This window comes from Bombus vancouverensis, chromosome 4 (assembly GCF_051014615.1).
Source record: "Bombus vancouverensis nearcticus chromosome 4, iyBomVanc1_principal, whole genome shotgun sequence".
In the NCBI taxonomy this organism is placed as follows: Eukaryota; Metazoa; Arthropoda; class Insecta; order Hymenoptera; family Apidae; genus Bombus; species Bombus vancouverensis.
Window position 1 is genome coordinate 9,016,190 of NC_134914.1, and position 19,340 is coordinate 9,035,529.

Consider the following 19,340-nt stretch of genomic DNA (forward strand, 5'->3'; position numbering starts at 1 on the left):
AGTTTCCACGTTCGACGTTAAACTGTTTAATAGATTGCGACCTAGTTGGAGATAATTTATTTTGTTGCGAATTTCCTAGAGATTCGTTCCATGTGGTTGATTATGTGCAAGGATTAGCGCGATTAATTAGTAATTGTGTTAAATGTTCAATTTAAACTCATGCAAATGGTTCGCTATTATTACAAACGTTAGGTCGGACCTAAGTACAATTCATTCAAAATATCCTATCTGTCATAATAACTATTATGTCCAACATTTCTATCCTATATAAAAAAAGACGAATAAAAATGGAAAAAGGAGGAAAAAGAGATTGGATAGATCAATAATTTCCGCGCCACTCTTCTTTCCATTCACTTTTCGAGCGATATCGAAGAATAATTTATTTAAGTGCTCCCGTTTTTAAATACCGCCACGTGTCTATCAAATTTCTCTCAATCGCGAGTGCATTTTCAGTACGATCGTACGGAAAAAAGTTGGAAAGAACGCGCCCTGGGTGGAAGGTTATAGCGTGCACTGGTCGTGGACCAGTCGCCAGACAGCTTCCGGTCTGATGGAAAGTCTGTGAATTGTTCTCAGGGGTGGGTGTCTACATTTCGAGGGTGGAGGAGGGTTCGGTGGCCGAACGTGCTGGACTCAGGCCAGGAGACACCATCTTGGAGGTAAACGGCACACCCTTCCGGGCGGTGACCCACGAGGAGGCCCTCAAAGTGAGTTTCTACTTTCATTTTCCAAACCAGAAACATAATATCACCTGGTTTACGTAACGATAAATCACACACATATACACGCGTTGGCGCGTGTTACCAGCTCATTCTATTGCATGCGCCGATCGTATCACAGTAGATGTTGTATTTTATCATTGTGTCATCTCATGTTTTATATTCTATGACAAACACAAGGAAATTTTTGTCGCACAGAGATTTCGATTTTTATATTTAGGCGTCGATCTTTATAAAAGCGACAAGGGTTGGATCAATGATCGATGATACGCTTTGATAAAAATTTGCTTATGTCGATATGTGTGCGATGGAAATTCTATTTCTTTAGATTGTAGGCGTTGATTTGACAATCGTTACGGACTCTGTGTAGAGTGACTACCACATACAAACCGATACCGTACCGAAGTCTTCGAATTTTGGAACATTTCCCTAAACACGATTCGTTGGCTACGTGCCTGATCACGAGCAAAAATCAGTGTTAAATCATTCTAACCATTGGTGCGCAATCGATTGTGAGTGTTTTGTATTTATGAGTGACCTTAAGAGCCATCCCATCGATCGCAAATACCAGCCTGGCTCTCAGCTAAATTATGTGGGCTGGGGCAGACGATTTCCTTCGATAAGTGTTATCTGACGAACGGAACGGTTCGAGCGCTTTTCTAGAATATAAATATCCTTCGTCTCATTTTCATCTTCCAATAAATTTCAATCACAATTGATGAAAGAAGGAAGGCTAGAAAAAGATATTGCAGCCTTGAAATAGATCAAAATTTGAAGATTATACGCTTTAAAATGCATAAGCATAACGAGATAGTAGAAATATCCAGAAAGTAACAGACAAAAGTAGGAAACGCTTTCTTCTTCAAAAGTTCGTTTTGTCTGAATCGGTTTCGATTGATGCCAAAGAGTGCTTCCGGCGGTGTAGTACGACAGATATCTTTGATCTTTGTTCTCAATTATTCCAAGTGTTCTTCGTCACTTATCATCTATAAGCTCCGCGCTTCTATACCATCTCTTTCCAGCCTGACTTGCATAATTTCAAATTTCGTATCAAGAATACGTACAGTACTTCCAACTTTGCGAATCGTTGCTTTAAATCGAACTCCAACTTCCAACTTCCAACTTCGACGTTCAATTCTACCCAATCCCAAAATAAACGCTTGTCAGTTCGGACTTTATCGAAGGAGCAAAAATTGCGCAAGATACCCAGCGCGTTATTTAATTTAACTTGGAAGCTCGTCCGAGATCACGAAGGATTATAGTGAAACTTTCAACTATATTACCGTGTTTTATAAACGAGGTTAGCCCGCCTCCAACGTTAGCTCGAAATATCGCTTAAACATTTTACATTGTAATTTTCGAGGAACTCTTCTTATAAGAAACGCCGACACAGCGAGCGTCCGAAACGGTGGTAAACATTTCTTGGAGCTCGATCGCTGTTTCATCTATGAAATTATTAGATCGAGGTTGGCAATACTCTGTAGGTTTTCTTTTAAGATGAAAGAAGTAGAATGCTTCGCCTGCAACTTCTATTAACCAATTTATCTGAAAATTCGTTACTGCTGCATTTTTCATTTTGTTTATTAACATGAGCGAATAGGTTCCTCCTAAATTTTTCTACATGATATCCATCTCGACTAAGCAGAATCAAAATTCGTGGTCTTTTGTACGAAACGAAAACTTTCTCGATGCAGAATGTACCCAAATCATAAGAAACATAAAAAGAAATGACACTGCCACCACACCTTGAAGATAACAATGTAAATCCTGTGTAAGAGAAATGTCTAAAACCTTGAATACCTTGAAAATAAATTACTCATTGATATATAAAAAGCAGAGAGAAAAAAAAACAGAGAGTAAAAGGAGACAATTTTATTGAACGACTCAATAGAAGCGCCTGTGCAAGGTTCGAGCGCTTGCTTGATAATCGAAGCTCCCTGACGATCCTCTGAAAAAAATGTATCCAAAAGGAGAGACGGGTTCGATCAATGACTTTGTTCGATGGACCGCCAGGTCTCTCTTTCTCTCTCTCTTTCTTTGTCCATCGTCGAGGTCTGAAATTCCGCGGCGTCGAGCATGAAAAAATGAGAGAAAAGGGCGAAAGGGAGGGTGAGTACTATCGACTGGCCGGATGGAAAAGAAGCGTTGCTCGGAGCCACGCCACGAGTAATCTCTGGTGTAAACGCTTCTGATGGGTATCTCTGGATCCGGTAGCTCATCATACTCTCGTAGTAGCTCCAGAGTTTCTAGACAAAAGCCCGTCGACAATGGCCCATCAGGGTATCAGACTGGTTCGGTGAAGATGCGCATACCTCGGTGAAAACCGCCTCGGAATTTCGAATACATGGCCCAAGTTCTCCTATCCTCTATCGATGCTGTGTGGCTACTTTAGACACGGGCTATCTCGCTGTTTGGGAACAGTAAAAATAATATATTCGACCCTGTTTCAGGGTTACATGTATCTTCACCCTCGAGAGTGACTTAGCTAGAAGGGGAGAATTATGTGTTCGGATTACTTGGTAGCCTCGGTTCGTCGATATTTCTTTGATATAGCTGTAACGAGTATAGAATATTGTTTGGTCTAAAGAAGATTGTGGTGATTTAATGGTTCAGAGCAGTGGATGGTTAATTATTTTGCTGTTGTAGGGTGGAATGTTGTTAGGAAGGAAATATATTTACGTAGCATACGGTGATGGGCAAAAGATAGTTTAGATTTTTTAGATAAAATTATATTTGATAAGAGTAGTGGATATGTATGTGAATAATACGAACGTGTACATGCGTACGAATAATTTTTCTACGTTTGTTACGTAGCAGTTAAAAACTGGTTCAACTTGTACAAAGAGTTATTGTTAATACCGTAGTAAACACTATTTGTTACATAACAACTCAACAGAAAATAAGACAAAGACGTAAATGTTCAGTTGCCGAAAAGCTACCCGTTTAAGTCGTCAATTGAACGCGGCTCGAAACAAGAGAACTATCGCCTGTTACTTCCCTGCTTCTCACAGATACTTATTCCATCGCCTGTGCGCAAATTCATTCTGGCTCCCAGAGAAGATATCGGTGTCCTTCTTTCCTCCCTCTGTTAAGAAGTTATTGTATTTCTGAAAAGTTTGTGAAAACCAATCTCGAGAGAGATACGGATCGGTGATTCTACTAGTTCGCGGCCTTGAAACTTACGCTCCTCGTTCTATTGAAACGCGTAAAAAAAGAAATCTAGTAGAATAAACAAGATCCCAGTTGCAGAAAAGTATCCGTAGAAGTAAACTGCACTGCCTGAGGGTGCTCTTTGCAAGTTAACATCTCCAAAATCACAAACAAGCAGAATCTCTCTCTTTCTTCGGTCAATTTTTCTCGGGTTGTTCAAAAAATCCGTAGAGTTTTCGACAGTCTATTTATTCTATCTTCTTCTATATATTACATATTTGATAAGATTTGAAGAAAGTTATTCATTACGTATTTTTACAAATTACTGTCTAATTAGTGAAAAGATGGCGCAGCCTTGACCCAGATGACTTCAGGAAATTGGAAGAGCCGCGATTCCTAAATGATTACGATAGGTCAAATGGTTGACCCAGTTCGACAATCCACGGATTAAGTTTCCGGTGTGTTCGCACTGCTTGTACTGGATAACAGTGTCGCATATTCGTTCTCGTAATCAAAACGAAGTTTCGTTGATTCAAGGTCCACCTATCGAGCTCCAATTTCCGCCCCGGACTTTGTACCGTCCTATTGCTCAAATTCCAGTGTCGGCTTGCATACAAACGTTCTATCTAGGATTGGAATACGTTTGTGGTTTTTCCTCACGTTCGTTTGCGATTGTTACTACGAATGTTTATATTTATTAAGGAACTCAATCTTATTCTGGTACATGTCAAGCACTTTAAGCGAATATCAAAATAATTGTGCATTATACAGGGTGGTTGGTAACTGATGGTACAAGCGGAAAGGGGGGTGATTCAACGCGAAAAAAGAAGTCGAAAATATAGAATGAAAATTTTTCGTTTGAGGCTTTGTTTTCGAGAAAATCGACTTTGAATTTTCGCTCGGTACGCGTGCGGTACGTTATAACGGATCTCACTGTAGATCGTTGTCTCGATGGAAAAATTAAAAAAAAAAAAGAAAAAAAATTAAAGAAAGAAAATTTTATTCTATATTTTGTACCACCAGTTACCAACCACCCTGTATACGTACGTTAACAAATGATTACTCAATATTTAAAAAGTGAAAAGGATATTTAGGTGTTGGAAATACGAAATGTCCAAAGTGCAACACTTGTAATATTTAGTAAGTAAAATCTCTATTTAGAATCTATTTTTATTCTTCTTTTCATCTTCGGTAGAAATCCATAAAAAATTCCAAAAAAAAAAAGAAAAGGAAGAAAAGACCTAATGAGTGTTGTCGTAAAATAAATCGATCAAACTAGTATTTTAAGGAGATCTTCCTGAAAAGGATTTCTCGATAAAACTCGTCGTGATATGAACGGTGTTCCGGAATTGTTTGCTATTTCGAAAGGCTGTCTCCCGGAGACCGACATCCGGCTCCGGTCTGCTTCTTGTCTGACATCGATCGAATATAAACGCTCGGACGAGCTACGGATTAAATTGCAGTGGCTCGTCGTAAACCGTAACGGTGGCCGTGGCTTGTTATTTCGTAATGGTCGATAGGCGCGGCAAGAGCAAGAAGCGTGGACAGCGCGCGAAAAGTTTGCCAGATTTATGGCGCGTTTTTCCACAGAGTTCATTAGGGCGACGTGGAATTTCGAACCGCGAGATGGAACTTCTGAACTGTACTACGGATGTAATAGACTTTTTGGGGAATTACCGTGCCATTAAACGAAGCCGCTCTAATGCTGTTCAGACACGGTTGCTTCAAATTTCGTCGACGGACAGAGCTCGTGACGTGATAGCGCGGTTATAAATAGCTGATGTTGATTGGGAAGTTTCTCAGAGGAAATATTAAACATTTCATTTTTACATAAACACTACATAAATTGTACATAGATGACTATAACTACAATACTCAAATAAATTACGCATAAATAATTATAATCAAAATGATGGAATAGAAATAAACGGGTATCTATTGTAATTATATTTTTATTTCTATAAAAGCACGTGTGCATACTTTCCAGTAGTTTAAAATAAATATAATGGGAGTAAGAATACCGGAAGAGTATCAGAATTATAATATTTGATACTGCGTTCAAAGATTCTGACATTTGGTTATAAAAAAAAAATATGCCAATATAAAGTAAAAACATGTTATCAATTTGGATAGTATTAGCTTGAAATGTCACACTTAATCTCGCTTTATTGTCTCGCGGCCTTTTCTCGCTTACAAGACTACGACGCCAGTAGAAAAGTCTGTCAAAGGTCAGACAGTAGCTGTGCCACCACGCAATCCAGGCTTTTAAGGGATAAAGTCTATTTGATTTTGCCATCACTTAGTGAAATCTGCTATGAATGAAAGCTGAGGATTATTTTAATAAGAGTAATTTGAAGTACGCTTCCTACACAGATATATCAATTATATTAAATCTTAACGGCTATACAGTAATTTTTAGGGCTAACAGAATAACGGTACAGTAGTGTTCAATTTTTCAAAAAACGAGTGATTTATTTCTATAAATTGATTTATTACAATAAGCACAAATAATCATAAATTCCAATGTAAATTTACGATGTTTGTATCTTCTGAATAGAGTTGTTCAGTTCACGGAAACAATCTTATCGACATATTACGATTTACAACTTCTTTAGCTTTTCGCAATGAGTGTCTCAATCATTCGAGAATTGAGCCACAAAAGCCGAAGAAAAATGGTCGAAAAGAAAAAATGACAACGAATTCACGCTTTCCACTCACGAACGCCTGAAATCACCATTACCCCTCAGCCCGCGCGCCGTCCGATTTTTTTTTCCTAACGTCTCTGTCTCGACTTCTCGGTCGTCGTCTCGGCGCCAGGCGCCCTGGCGCCCTCCGGCAAGAATCCCCGTCATTTATTTTCTCCCTACATAATTCACGAGGCTACCGCGGAAGCTGCCTCAGAATCCCGTCGTTGCCGGAATTCTGGTAAGAAAAGGCGTACTCGTTTCATCGAGTGTACGTTTATGGGGATACTCGCACACGAATAGCGATAGATCGATGTGAAATTGCTCCCCGCTCCATATCTCTTCGGGTTCTTGTTATCATCGCCACTGTGTATCAAACCTGTCCTTTTCTATTTCCGGAAAAAGCCGACTCCTTTTTGACTTCGCCGTATCCACGCCGGATCGATAATTATTTTCAGATCCTGCTCCAGACGATTGGGTTTATACTTTAACGGAATTTTTTTTATAGCCCACTTTTTTCACCGTTTGATAAGTATATTGTTATTTTTATTTTTTCTTGATGTCTCTTTCTCAGTGCTTGATATTTCCTCTAACGCGAAGAAGGATTTATTTTGGGGAATTTTTTAATATTTAAGCGCTTTCATATTATTATCTTTTTTCTGAAACATACACGTAAATACACAGAGCATGCAGAAGTGTTAATACTAATTTACTTATTAAATCACATGTTTGTTCTTTGTCCAACAGATATTGCAAAGTGTATCACAAGTGACAAATAACAATTTAAAATTGCGTAGTACTCCAAAATAACAGGATATGCTGAGAAGTTTTGAGATTAAAGGATAGATAAATGGCTATTCTAAAAATATTAGAATTATTATATACGTTAGTTTCTAGAATTCCTTTAGCGTAATTTTATTTCCCAATCCTTATTGCTTTTTTTCGTTTTCCTGTACTCTTATCTCTAACTTACATTTCTGTGAACACTATCGCACTTGATAATCGTGGGTTTTCTACGACAGTAAAAGTAGCGATGGAAGTAAAAACCAGCCTAAGTAGTTTGAGTTTTAATGCGTGACATTTAGATTATCTATAAGGCAAGCATAAATAACCGAGAACTACTTTTATCTGAAATTGTCGGAAAAAGGTTGAGCAAACATGAATTTTCATCGCCAGGAGAAACTGTGAATACACAACCATAAATTCGTCTTCCTTTATACCTATTGCAGGAAATACTTGACCCAGAAAGATCGCTTGAGAATTCGCGAAAGTGATCGAATCTTTTATCTGTGCCTAGCTAAATGCCGATTGTCATGGAAATGTGCGTTACGAGCCGATTTTGTTGCGGAGGATCGGCGTCATTTCCGCCGCGAGCTTCCACCAACCCATTATTCCACACGTACATCGCCGTTCTTCCATATTTTTACGCTGATTGCAAGTCGTAAAAAATATCTTGTCATCGGCGAAGAGTAATACAGCTAGCTGTTTAAGGAACTCTTAACCCAGAAAGCGGAAGTTAAATCGCGAGAGCGCTTGGAGCAACGCCGACAAGAATGAGCTTTCACAATATCGAGAATACATACTTATCGATCCTTCCGAGTAAAATAAAGTTACCATACGAGCATCGTGAGTTCTGTGTAAATTTTTATAGCGTATATTGACAAAATGTGTGAATAACGGTTCAAAATTCACGGACAGAGCTTCGTTACATGGTGTGTTGCGTTTTCTGTTCGCGCGTGAATGTACGTGATAGTACTGCAATACTTTCGAAGAATTCCCTTGATCCACGTGCCTCGAAGCCGCGATAAAGTAACACTTTCCGGCTCGAATGGCGCGGTAACTCAATTCCTTCGTAACGACTTAACTTACGAGCGTTCGGGTGAAGATCGTCGAAATGTGAAAAATTCGACTCCAGCGTGGCTATTAAACTTCATGTACGAAAGAACGTTTAGCCGAAAAGTATTCGAATAACGCGGTGATATCGATCCTCTCTACTATTGAATCAACTTTGTCCTAATACAATTCCTTGCAGTAACAAGAGTAATTGAGATGTTGACCAAGATAAACAAAACACTCTGTATAATGAAAAGACTTTCATTGATTAGATTGATTAGACAATCAGCAATGTAGGTGTTATACCGAAAATCTATCCAATGCCTAAACAAGGGAAGCAGAAATCAATCGTCGATGGTGTCCACCCAATAGACGTGCCCAAACTTGTTTACTCGTCTGTAGTCCATCCCCTACGTCGACCGAGGTCGCTTATCTCGAGCGAAATTGATCGAGAAGTATCGCCGGGAATCACGAAAGTGACCAGACCGATAGTCGGTCCCACGACTATCAGAACAACTTCCCGATTTGTCGACGGAACTCGAGTAGCGTCCTCACGAGGATGAAATATACGTAAATTTTAATATTAATTTCGTTCATTACTATTAATACATCTACCAGTTTCATACGAAGCAATTAACCTAAAGTACCAAGAAAGCGATTGATCGATGAGAATTTTATATTTACACAAGATTACGATCGAAGATTGTTGAACGTACTTGATAGAATCATAGTAATACATCAAATTCTAGTAATTATGTTTTGCTCTTTATAGAATTCTAATCTAAATATTAATGAAAGATTTGAAAGTAAATTAGATAAACAGCTATATATCATAACATAGCAATATAATTAGAGAGTCGAACGTGTATCGATTCAGTAGAATATACACGTCCTAGTCAGCCATTACAAAGTCTATTCAAAATCTAAATTTGTACCGTAAAATTATCTACAACACGTATGGAGTTAAATAACAAGTAATAATATGAATATAAAAATAATCGAAATGGTGATGGAAAGACACATACGTGGACAAGAAGAGAATTAATTTTGTTATATCGAACTGGTGTGATTGTTATTATAATGTTCAATATACTTCGAATGAAATAACTTATTTAGAAGCTTTAATAATTTCCTGCTGATCCTTCGGATTTACTTAAGTCTTCATAAGTTTCCTAATATTTATGAACAGGGATGTGCACGTGATACTTGGCCGAAAAGGATTATATGACGTATATGACGTCGTCGAAAGGAAATAGCCCTGGCCAGGACGCGATAAAGAGTTTCAGCCGACTTGGTTGGACGATTTCCCGCTTGCTCTTCGACCTCATGAATTATTTATTTAATCGGCCCTCGTCCCAGAAGACGGACGACGACCATGAAATTTGCTTGGCAATACGCGGGCTGTAAACCTTCGCGGAAGCTTCTGAATGGCCTCGTAATTTACGCGTAGCTATGTGGTCTCATTTTCCGACGAATCTTGGCGTGTTTAACGCCAATGAAAGTGAAATAATTAGTGTTGCATAGCTGGCTAGTTGTACGTTTGATTTATTGCGCTGCTAAAGACTGTGGATCGTTGGTAGCCTGAAGGAAATTTTAAATAAAAAAATGGAAAAAGATGGTGTTTGTTTAAAAATGTAAAAAGAAGAAAAATAATATTCTTTATCAGGTATCATTAAGAAATTCAGTGTAATAATAGTGCATAGGAAAACCTGTATATGTTGAACACACGCGATAATCATACAATAAGGTACCGCTCAATTGTTGAATTCATATTATTAAAAATAAAAACCTGGTGGACTCGTTGCATTAACTTTGCGATGTATCAAAGACATCAGTCTTTGAAAATGTTAAAATTCTGATAACTTTGAAACTAAACTAATATGAGGTCTAATAATATAATAACGTTCAATTAGTTAATAATGCTTCATTAAAAAAGTTATTTTCCTCTGTGTATCACACATACATGTACATGACAAATTCTAAAAGTCGCTTGGATTGTTCACTAATCATTTTTTGTTATTACATATGCAAAAATATATGTTATATTATATTTTATATATATTTTATTATATGTTATATTATATGACATGTTGAAAATCTAAAACAGCGACTTTTTTCTAAAGTGGTGCTGATGCAAGAATTAAAATTTCAGCTTTTTAGCTGTTCGGGAAGTAAGTGAAATTTCGTTTAGAAAAATCCACCCAGACAGAGAAAAAAGTAAGCTAAGTAAAAACCATTATGCAAAATATGTGTATATTCTGTAATGTTTTTACGAAGGAGGGCTGACCAGGACGCGTATATTCTACTGAATCGTTGCATGCTCGGCGTTCTGATTACACATTGCTATATTATTTATGTTAGACTTCGAATATTTATGCAAATTCGCATTTCTATAAAATTAATTAAACAAATGGAATTTCAACAGAAATTTATTTCATCCATGGAATATTACAATAAGTACTGTATAATAAATACGATATGCAATAATCGTTATGTTGTGATTATAGTCCAGATACGATTAGTTACAGATATGGTCTATTTAATATCCATTTTGTTATGCATCGATTATTGCAACGGATGAATCAGCAGTTCCTCGTTTCCCATATAACAATTCTATAAATATGTCTATCGTGCGTTTTGTAAAAAACGCAAACAGTAGTTGTGTACTTTCAGCCAATATCACGTACGAAAGTTCCACCAGGTTTATTAAGGATAAGAATCTGTGAGGCTTTTTAATCGTTCATGCACACGCGAAACACGATTTCCGTTCTGCGTTTATCGCAACAGAGTCATGGACCGTTGCACGATTTTACGAGGAAATAGCTAGAATAATACCATTGTTTTGGAAGTTAAAAAAATTTCTCTCTTTTGTAGCCTCTGTCTTCTTTGTAGTCAAACCACATTTCATCTGTAGCTTTCTAGTGAAAATCTCTCACTTCAATTGTGACAGCGAACTAGTCATCGATTTACAGTTTTCGGATGAATTGTTGGATTGCTCGATCTATTCTGTCGCCAGATTTCACTTATAGGCATTTATAAAACTTGAAGACTTCCAAAAATTCTCTTTATTTGTAAATTTTCATAAAATTGAAATCTATGTATATTTTACACAAATACTATTGTTTGTTAGGTAAATTATTGCGGAACAGTCCAGGAAGCTTAAATGGAAGCTTTTGTCTAAAGTTCATCGATATTGTTACTCTTCTTCAACGACAAACGTTTCACGTTCTCAACCAAATATTTTGCTTTGCGAAAAGCATGCCATTAGCTTAATTTTCGTGGCGTGATGAATCGCGTTGTAATTCCAACAACTTGGACAGAGTAATTTATGCGGCCTCATCGGAAAAGTTCCACGCGTTCTCGATGGGTGGCGGAAGGAATGGCGTTCTCTGTGATGAAGGAGGCGGAAGAACATTGACGCAAGTACATGCCTTGCATAGATACGACAAAATTGCATCTTCGTGGGCCAGAAGCATGGAATCCTAAGGACGTGATTCGGGCTGGGTCAAGGATAGGCAGGATGTGACGTCACGGAGTGCCAGGAGATCGATATCCTAGCTACCAAGTGGCGTCACCGTCGAACGCACCGTCTACTTCTTCATGACCTTACACGTGCCAATTTTCTTCGGACGCGTGTTTCCCTCGACAAATGCTTGTCGAATTGTTCCTTCTATCCTTTTCTGACATGAGAATAGACCTATAATCTATAGCCTAAACCCAGAGCAAAGAAACATATAGCGAGGTCGTAAACTGAATTGTAGGCAAGCATGTTTTGGGCTCCATACGTACTTACAAGAAGTACTATCCAATCGATGGTGGAATCGCACAGATTTTTCCATATAATTCGGAGTGGTGCATTACGAAACTCACAGAAATATTTTTAAAGATGCCACTAACAATTAATTTAAAGTGACTCTACTTTTTTAAGGAATAATCGGCAAGCTTCAAATGGAAATCAAAAGCTATTCTCTCCATCCAAAAATAAATTTAACGTGGATTATATGAACCGCACAGAAACCACGTTGACCAACATGTTTTCTCAACATAATATTATAATATACTTATCCTTTTTCATCATACCATTTCGACTAGAATCGTATATTTAGGTACAATTATAGGTTTCTATTTTTACTGTTAATCAAACAACTCAAGCACCATTTCGTATTGGGCAAAAATTCTCGTTGAAGATCGACCGGATCTTGTTAATACGCGAAGCGTATATCTTTCTGTGAGGAATTCTCTCTCTTCAGTTTGATTTAATTCGCGCCAAGGTTGTAGACTCCGGTGAAGATCTGAATTTGCTCCAACCTTATTCCTTTTACATGTTCATCTTCGACTTTAATTCTATCATCCGTTTCGAAACTCTTGTTTGATCCCTCATAAATTCGTTCTCTCTACAAATTCTCCTCTTTTCAAAATTTTTTACTCTTTTCTATCTCTTCGCTACGTAACATAGTAATGTTACTTTCCCTTTTACTATTTTTCTTTCTATTCACCATAGTATGAGAGATTTTAACCAGAATATATCCTTTAGATCATTTCCGACCCAATGTTATTTTTCTATTCTGAATCAATTATTGTAGTTTGAGAAAAATATGAAAGAATTGTTGTCCATAAAGATTGTCTTCAAACATTAAAATAAGAAGAATATTAACCTTACTGGGATCTTAGTTTTAATGTCTGTTTCGATTTCGTTGTTAATGTTGAAGAAAATTTTTAGTATAAAAATAAAACGAGCAATCGCGCATATTAATAACAGATTTTACATACCTTCCTTCTCTTTTTTCAAACCTAAAAAATTTTCTGCAAAATTTTTCACAGGAAAATAAATTCTGATTGAAAACAAGCAAAAAAAAAAGAAAAAGAAAAAGAAAAACGCAGAGAGATGAAAATATAAAAATTTGAAGATCACAGGAAGATTAAATATAGCAAAATCAGTTCTTTTTTGGAAGCTTCAAACGGCTGACAAAAACGCGATCGAGAACACTCGATCTCTTTGTTACACGTATGCGTAGCCTACGCGATCTTTCGGAAATTCTACAAAGGATCGTATGCCAACGATAGTGTCGTAGCTTTTATCCTCGCTGGAGAACGGGATAGAAATCGTTTGTTCCTCTTTGACGCGGTACACACGCCGATTGTTGGCTGTTTCACTTGCCAAGGTAGCCTCGGAAGAAACCCTTGACGAACAATGATTTCTTTCAGTTCGTTGAGGCACAACACGTATAAGCGATCTATTCTAAGATCGTCAGCGAGGAATCTTCTCCTGCTTGTGCGTGTCCGTAGGCTCTTTTGCATAACAGTGCCGTCACGAAGCTTGAATAATGACCAAAGGATGGTCTAAGTTCTCCGATGTTTCTATTTATTCGATCAAGTGCAATAACCTCGTTTAAACAATACGTCTGTTAGGTATGGAACTTCATTTTGCATGTTAAGCGTGCCGCGTATGTTAATATATACATTTGAACGATATACAGTGGTCTGTAAAACTATTTCAAAATTGATTCTCTTACTATATCTATATTACTATATTACAAAGGAAAAAATAGTTCTCAGTTGATACCTGAACGAGGCTTCGAAATTCTTATGGTCCTCAGTACGTGTCTAATTAGTTGTTACGGTCATGGAAAATTGCAAATTTGAATCAGTGACCGATTTTACTATGTCACTTGCTTCAGGTATACGTTTATACTTACACAACGCGAGAGAGTCTTTGTCAGCTGCAAGATAAATGCAGCTCGGTAGCCGGGGGTCAATAAGAACTCAATAGAGTGGCCAATAATAGAGGTTAATTATCCTTGATGGCATTACGTTTTATGGAGGAATTAATAACCTGCCTCAATTTTCCATTTAATTCGAAGCTAGTGTATAGCAGGCTCGTAAACGACGCTTTCGTACAGCAGTTTAAATAAGGTTTCTCAGTTAGAGGGAACAAATTCATATATGGATGTGGTTAAATAAATTCATTGAACTTACTTACTTATTTTAACTTTACTTTTTTACCTTACTTTTTCTGATACGCCTTTATTTAATTTTTGTATTCCTTGTTAGATCCGCCGCTCTCTTTTCCGTTTTGGGATTTTTATATTTCTGCTCTTAGTTATTTAAAAGCTCACATCTCTTATCTGTGGAATTTTTCTTCTTTTTTTATCCCCGAAGAATTTCCTTCGTGGGCATTTTCGACTTTTTCTACTGTTACGATTATTCCTTTTCACCTTTCTGTACCTCTTTTACACTGCAAGGACTGCATATTTTATCTTTTATGTTTCTTGTCCCTTATACTCTACATACATATTTTATAATTTTTCGTCTCTTCGTTTTCAATTTTGGGGCTTTCTCCTGTTTCGATTTCTTCAACTTTCAAATTCCATGAAAATATTAATTTCCGAAAATCTCAAGTTCGATCTTCTTGTCATTTGCAAGCTCGCCATTTCTTCCAGCACCACTTTCAGCCCATCTGCACCACACGTTAACCCATTTTCCACCGATTTTCAAAACGTTCCCACACTCTTTGTGAATACTCTTCCGCGGAACCTGTCACACCCAGATAATCTAACAGCCATCTTCGTTCACGATAATTTTTACATTTAGCTACATGTTTTGTGCACTAAAATTTACAATGAAATTTGCTCAAATATACGGAAATTAAAATGAAATTAATATAATAGAAATATGATTAAAGTATACAATTAAAATAACAGAAAAATCGGAAAATTTATATAGTGTTCTATCAAAATTTAACAAACTCGCAATTTTAATTGCAGATGCTGAAATCATGCAGGACCTTGAGTATGACAGTGCGGGGACCAGCGTTGGATCCCCGATGTAGAGGTGGGCATCCAGTGTGGTCTTCTTCCGGTCGCCAGCAGTCCTGCAGCTGGATCGACCGTCAAGGTCGTCCAACATCACCACCTCCACTTTATCCACCTCGAGACTCGAGGTACGGTCCAAGGACGAGGAAGGTCGAGCTCTGCATTGAACCCGGTCAGTCCCTTGGTTTGATGATCAGGGGTGGCCTTGAGTACGGCCTTGGGATTTATGTGACCGGGGTCGACAAGGACAGCGTAGCTGACCGAGCTGGACTCTTGGTAAGAGTATCTCAGATTTTATTTCTTCCTTCGATGCCATGGATTCGATGTATTTTTATTAGACTTGGTTTTTCGATGTGTCAGCGGACCATTTTCTCGGTGATAAAATTGAAAAATTTTTCCTTTTTCTATTCCCTCCCGTGCTGATACTGCGAATGAAGTAACAGAGTTGGAATTTTTTAGAGTAGGTAGTTTAAAAGATTGTTAAGGTGTTTGGAAATGAGACAGGGCAAAGTTACTTATAAGTTATACGTTTCTAAAGTAGAAAGAAAGATTTTTATAATAATTAATACAATGGAAACAGGATAAAATAAGTTAAAAATTTAATACTTAGTATTTGCTGAATTATAGGTTTAGCAAGGATCCTTTAACATTCTTACGATAATTATAATTGGCGCGACAAGTGAAAAATCAAGAGAAGGTTCGATGAAATAACTTGAAACTCGCAAGTCTTCAGAATAGTTGTGTTTAATTAATTAGCAGAAGAAAGCACACGGTAATTTTTTATATCGATAATTCCTATAGATGAATACGTAATTCGTTTGCTATCGATATTGAGACAATCAGTCCGTAGAAAAGCGGTTACGATTAAATACGATAGACGTAACAGGACGTGCACGAATAACGAGCGGTATCAATTAGTTCGTTACGTAATTCAATGTCAGGAAGAATTAATTAGTTCGTTGAGTTAGAATGGCGCGACACCGGCAAGCACTTCGATGACGAAAGTGGATCGAAATGATGCTTCATCGAGCGAACGCTAACGATCGCGAAGATTTGATGGCGTTCGAAAAGGCAAGCACTTAAGGGCGTTTCCGATTTTCGTTCGCGGGCTATCGTGATTCGATGAATTTCGACAGGAAAATCAATTATCCATCGTGTGTCTATATAGGAAAAAAATATAAGAAAACTGTTAATTAATTATTAAATAATAGATCTGGACTACGATTCTATGATGGAACGTTATAATTAAAATTCAGGACAAGTCACAAATTGTAACTTATAGGCTTCTCTTTTGCAAAATTCCATAAAATTAACCATTTTAGTCTCCAAAATGTATTTACAAAATTCTACTGATTTGATTAAAAAATTTGTTACGGTTACGGAAGAGAATTTCTTAGTAGTAACAGCTTGTAATTTGTTAAATTTCTCTTACTTTAATAGTATGAAAGGTGTGTTAATTTATTAATTTATTATATTTCTATTTTCTGAAGTACATGCCGCAATGATATAAAAATAGGAATAAGGAATGGGATATAACGTTGTATTTTCTTGCTTTCCAGGTAGGTGACCAAATTATCGAAGTAAATGGACAAAACTTCGAGGAAGCAACACACGACGAGGCAGTGGAAATTCTGAAGACGAACAAAAGAATGACTCTGTTGATTCGCGATGTCGGAAAAGTGCCACATTCTTGCACCACGAGTCAACCCATCGTTATGCCAACCTCTAGGTATCCCGAACACGACCCTCTGCTCTTAGAAAGTCCAGGAAATCATCGACCACCGAGTCCTACGTAAGAAATACCTATTCTACTTAAAGCAAACTATAGAGTGTAAACTTCGTTTATATATATATAGCACCAATATAGCATCCATTTCCTTATTTTACAGTTATCTCCATAAATATTTAAATTGACATGGAAATTTACAATTTAAATATCCCCGCCTATTGTCCTTTGAAAGTAAATCGATCGAAACTTCGTAGTAAATGCTATTTTGGGGCGAAAAATGGAGATTGAACGATATCGTTAATATTTTCTTTAGCATTGCGAGTGATTGGAGGCACAGAGGCGGTATGCACACGGTTTCTGCCGCGACAGCAGCGATGGTGGAAGAAAAGGCGAGGGTGGTCCTTGCGAGAAGCGAGAGGGCTGCACTTTCTCAGCTGCTGGCTGATTATAGGACGCGTCGAATGACGATCGAGGAGCTGGTTGTCAGTTTAGGTGATCTGCTGAACACCCATGAGAAACTAACTCTTCTAACCGAGCTGAGGGAACTCGTCGACAGTAAAGACAGAGCTGCTTTCGACGATTTGGTTTACAGGCCTCGGGTAGCCATGGCAAGGGTATGCTTTGAGTTACGATAGTATCGATCTGGTCAGATCGAAATGAACTCTTTCATGATCGAACAATTGTTTTTTCAGCTGTTTAAAACAAATTTTACCAATCACCGATAATAAAAGTATATTTTTTCTAGCTTGTTGTAAGAAAGACATAATGCATTAAAAACAGCACCAGTTTTATTAAAAGTGAACACATCTACATTGACGAATACATCATCGTTTAATTAGTCGCCAGCATTTTTAAATTGTTCACACGCACCATCAAAATGACATGTTCACTTCCCATGGTTAATTATTTGAAACTCGTATGAAATTGAGAAATTACGATTAAACCATTGTTCATTATTTTCAGAGAAAAGGTGACCGTGCCCACTCGGATTTAATAGTGACGCCATCGCTACACGATCTTCCGGTAAGTGAACAAAATAATTTTCGTTTCACCGTATACAATAACACGAATGAAGGGACAAACACACAAAACACAACGACTGTTACCTTACACGATTATTCTCTCTCTATCTTTCTCTTTCTACTTGTCTTTTTTCTATCTCTATTCCGGGAAATGTATAGAAACTATCTGTCTCTGTCTTTTTCACTCTCTGTTCTGCGTTGTCCACTGTAACTGTTAGATTTTAACTGGTGACTGTTCTCTCCTTTCGTCTCTCTTTTTACCTATCTCTGTCGCCAAGTCTCGCAAGCGACCTAACCCTACGATATTCTCCTTTTCGAATATAAAATATGTTTGTTCGAAAAGGATCTCGAGCCGGTTCTCTCGCGATGGAAGTATATGCTCGAACGCTTCGTTGAATGTGTTGAATTTTAATATAATCGTAAAAGAGTCTAAATATCCCGAGAGAGCACGTAAAAACACGAGAGAAAACATTTTAACACGTTCACTGTCAAATTTTTATCTGGAAGGCTACCAAATTTATTTTTTCAGCAATAATTGCATTAAATTAAATTGAATTTGCGGCATACAAATTTTCTATTTAAACATATACTACTATACATTGAGTCACATAAACACCGAGCTTTTTTCCTCCATCAAAACAAATCATTCAATTTTTAGGAAATTAAACACCAATTATATAAAATTTCAATATTAAAATTTAAAAATTTGTAGAGAATAAAAATTGTATCCATTTAATTGTTGAACCTCTCGCATAATTTAAAGACTATGTATCGGCATAAATCCATGTCGAGCACAGTGAACGTGTTAGAAGAGTCGATCTCGATTCAGACAAAAGTAAGTGAAAGAATATTAACGAACGAAGGAAACAAACGAAAATAAGAAAGTAAAAAGGGACGAAGAAAGATGAAAGAGAAGAGATAGGAAAAACTCATTGTCGATTGGAGAGGTGCGAGAAGATAACGGAGGGGAACTGTCTCGAAGAAAAGAAGACTAGAGAACAAAATGGCAGACGAAGAACCAACTGGAGAACGTCCAAAGGGAATCATCGAGTTACCAGACACGTCTCGCGACCACTTCGATGGAACGTCGATGGGAGAGATGAACTTTCTGTTTTTAGCTTAATTGCTCTCAGCTATCTCGGTGACCGGTGAAGCATGACTCGAAAATTTTCCTGCAACCCCTTCTGCTTCTTCTTCATCTATACAAAACTCTATACAGAATGGTCCAGCTAAATATCTGCCTTATTTATCATATTATGAAGAAACATAATGACACGAAGAAAAAATTCTCTCCGCCGTTACACGCGTCTCTTGAAATGGCGTACAGTAGAGCGTATAAAAAGGGTCTCTTGAAATATCGGCTTAAATATTTCGACCTACTTAAATTTTTC

At 37.4% G+C, this 19,340-nt stretch overlaps 1 protein-coding gene across 5 annotated transcripts in view; it reads left to right on the forward strand.

The window, feature by feature from the left end:
• dysc (whirlin protein dyschronic) overlaps window positions 1-19,340 on the forward strand; it is a 109,895-nt gene that overhangs the window by 45,971 nt on the left and 44,584 nt on the right. For all 5 annotated transcript variants that reach the window (XM_033334199.2, XM_033334202.2, XM_076617679.1 and 2 more), the window contains exons 4-8: window positions 577-707; window positions 15,151-15,474; window positions 16,758-16,990; window positions 17,241-17,541; window positions 17,891-17,950. In XM_033334199.2, the coding sequence (XP_033190090.1) occupies window positions 577-707; window positions 15,151-15,474; window positions 16,758-16,990; window positions 17,241-17,541; window positions 17,891-17,950 (1,049 nt within the window). The remainder of the gene's footprint in view (window positions 1-576; window positions 708-15,150; window positions 15,475-16,757; window positions 16,991-17,240; window positions 17,542-17,890; window positions 17,951-19,340) is intronic.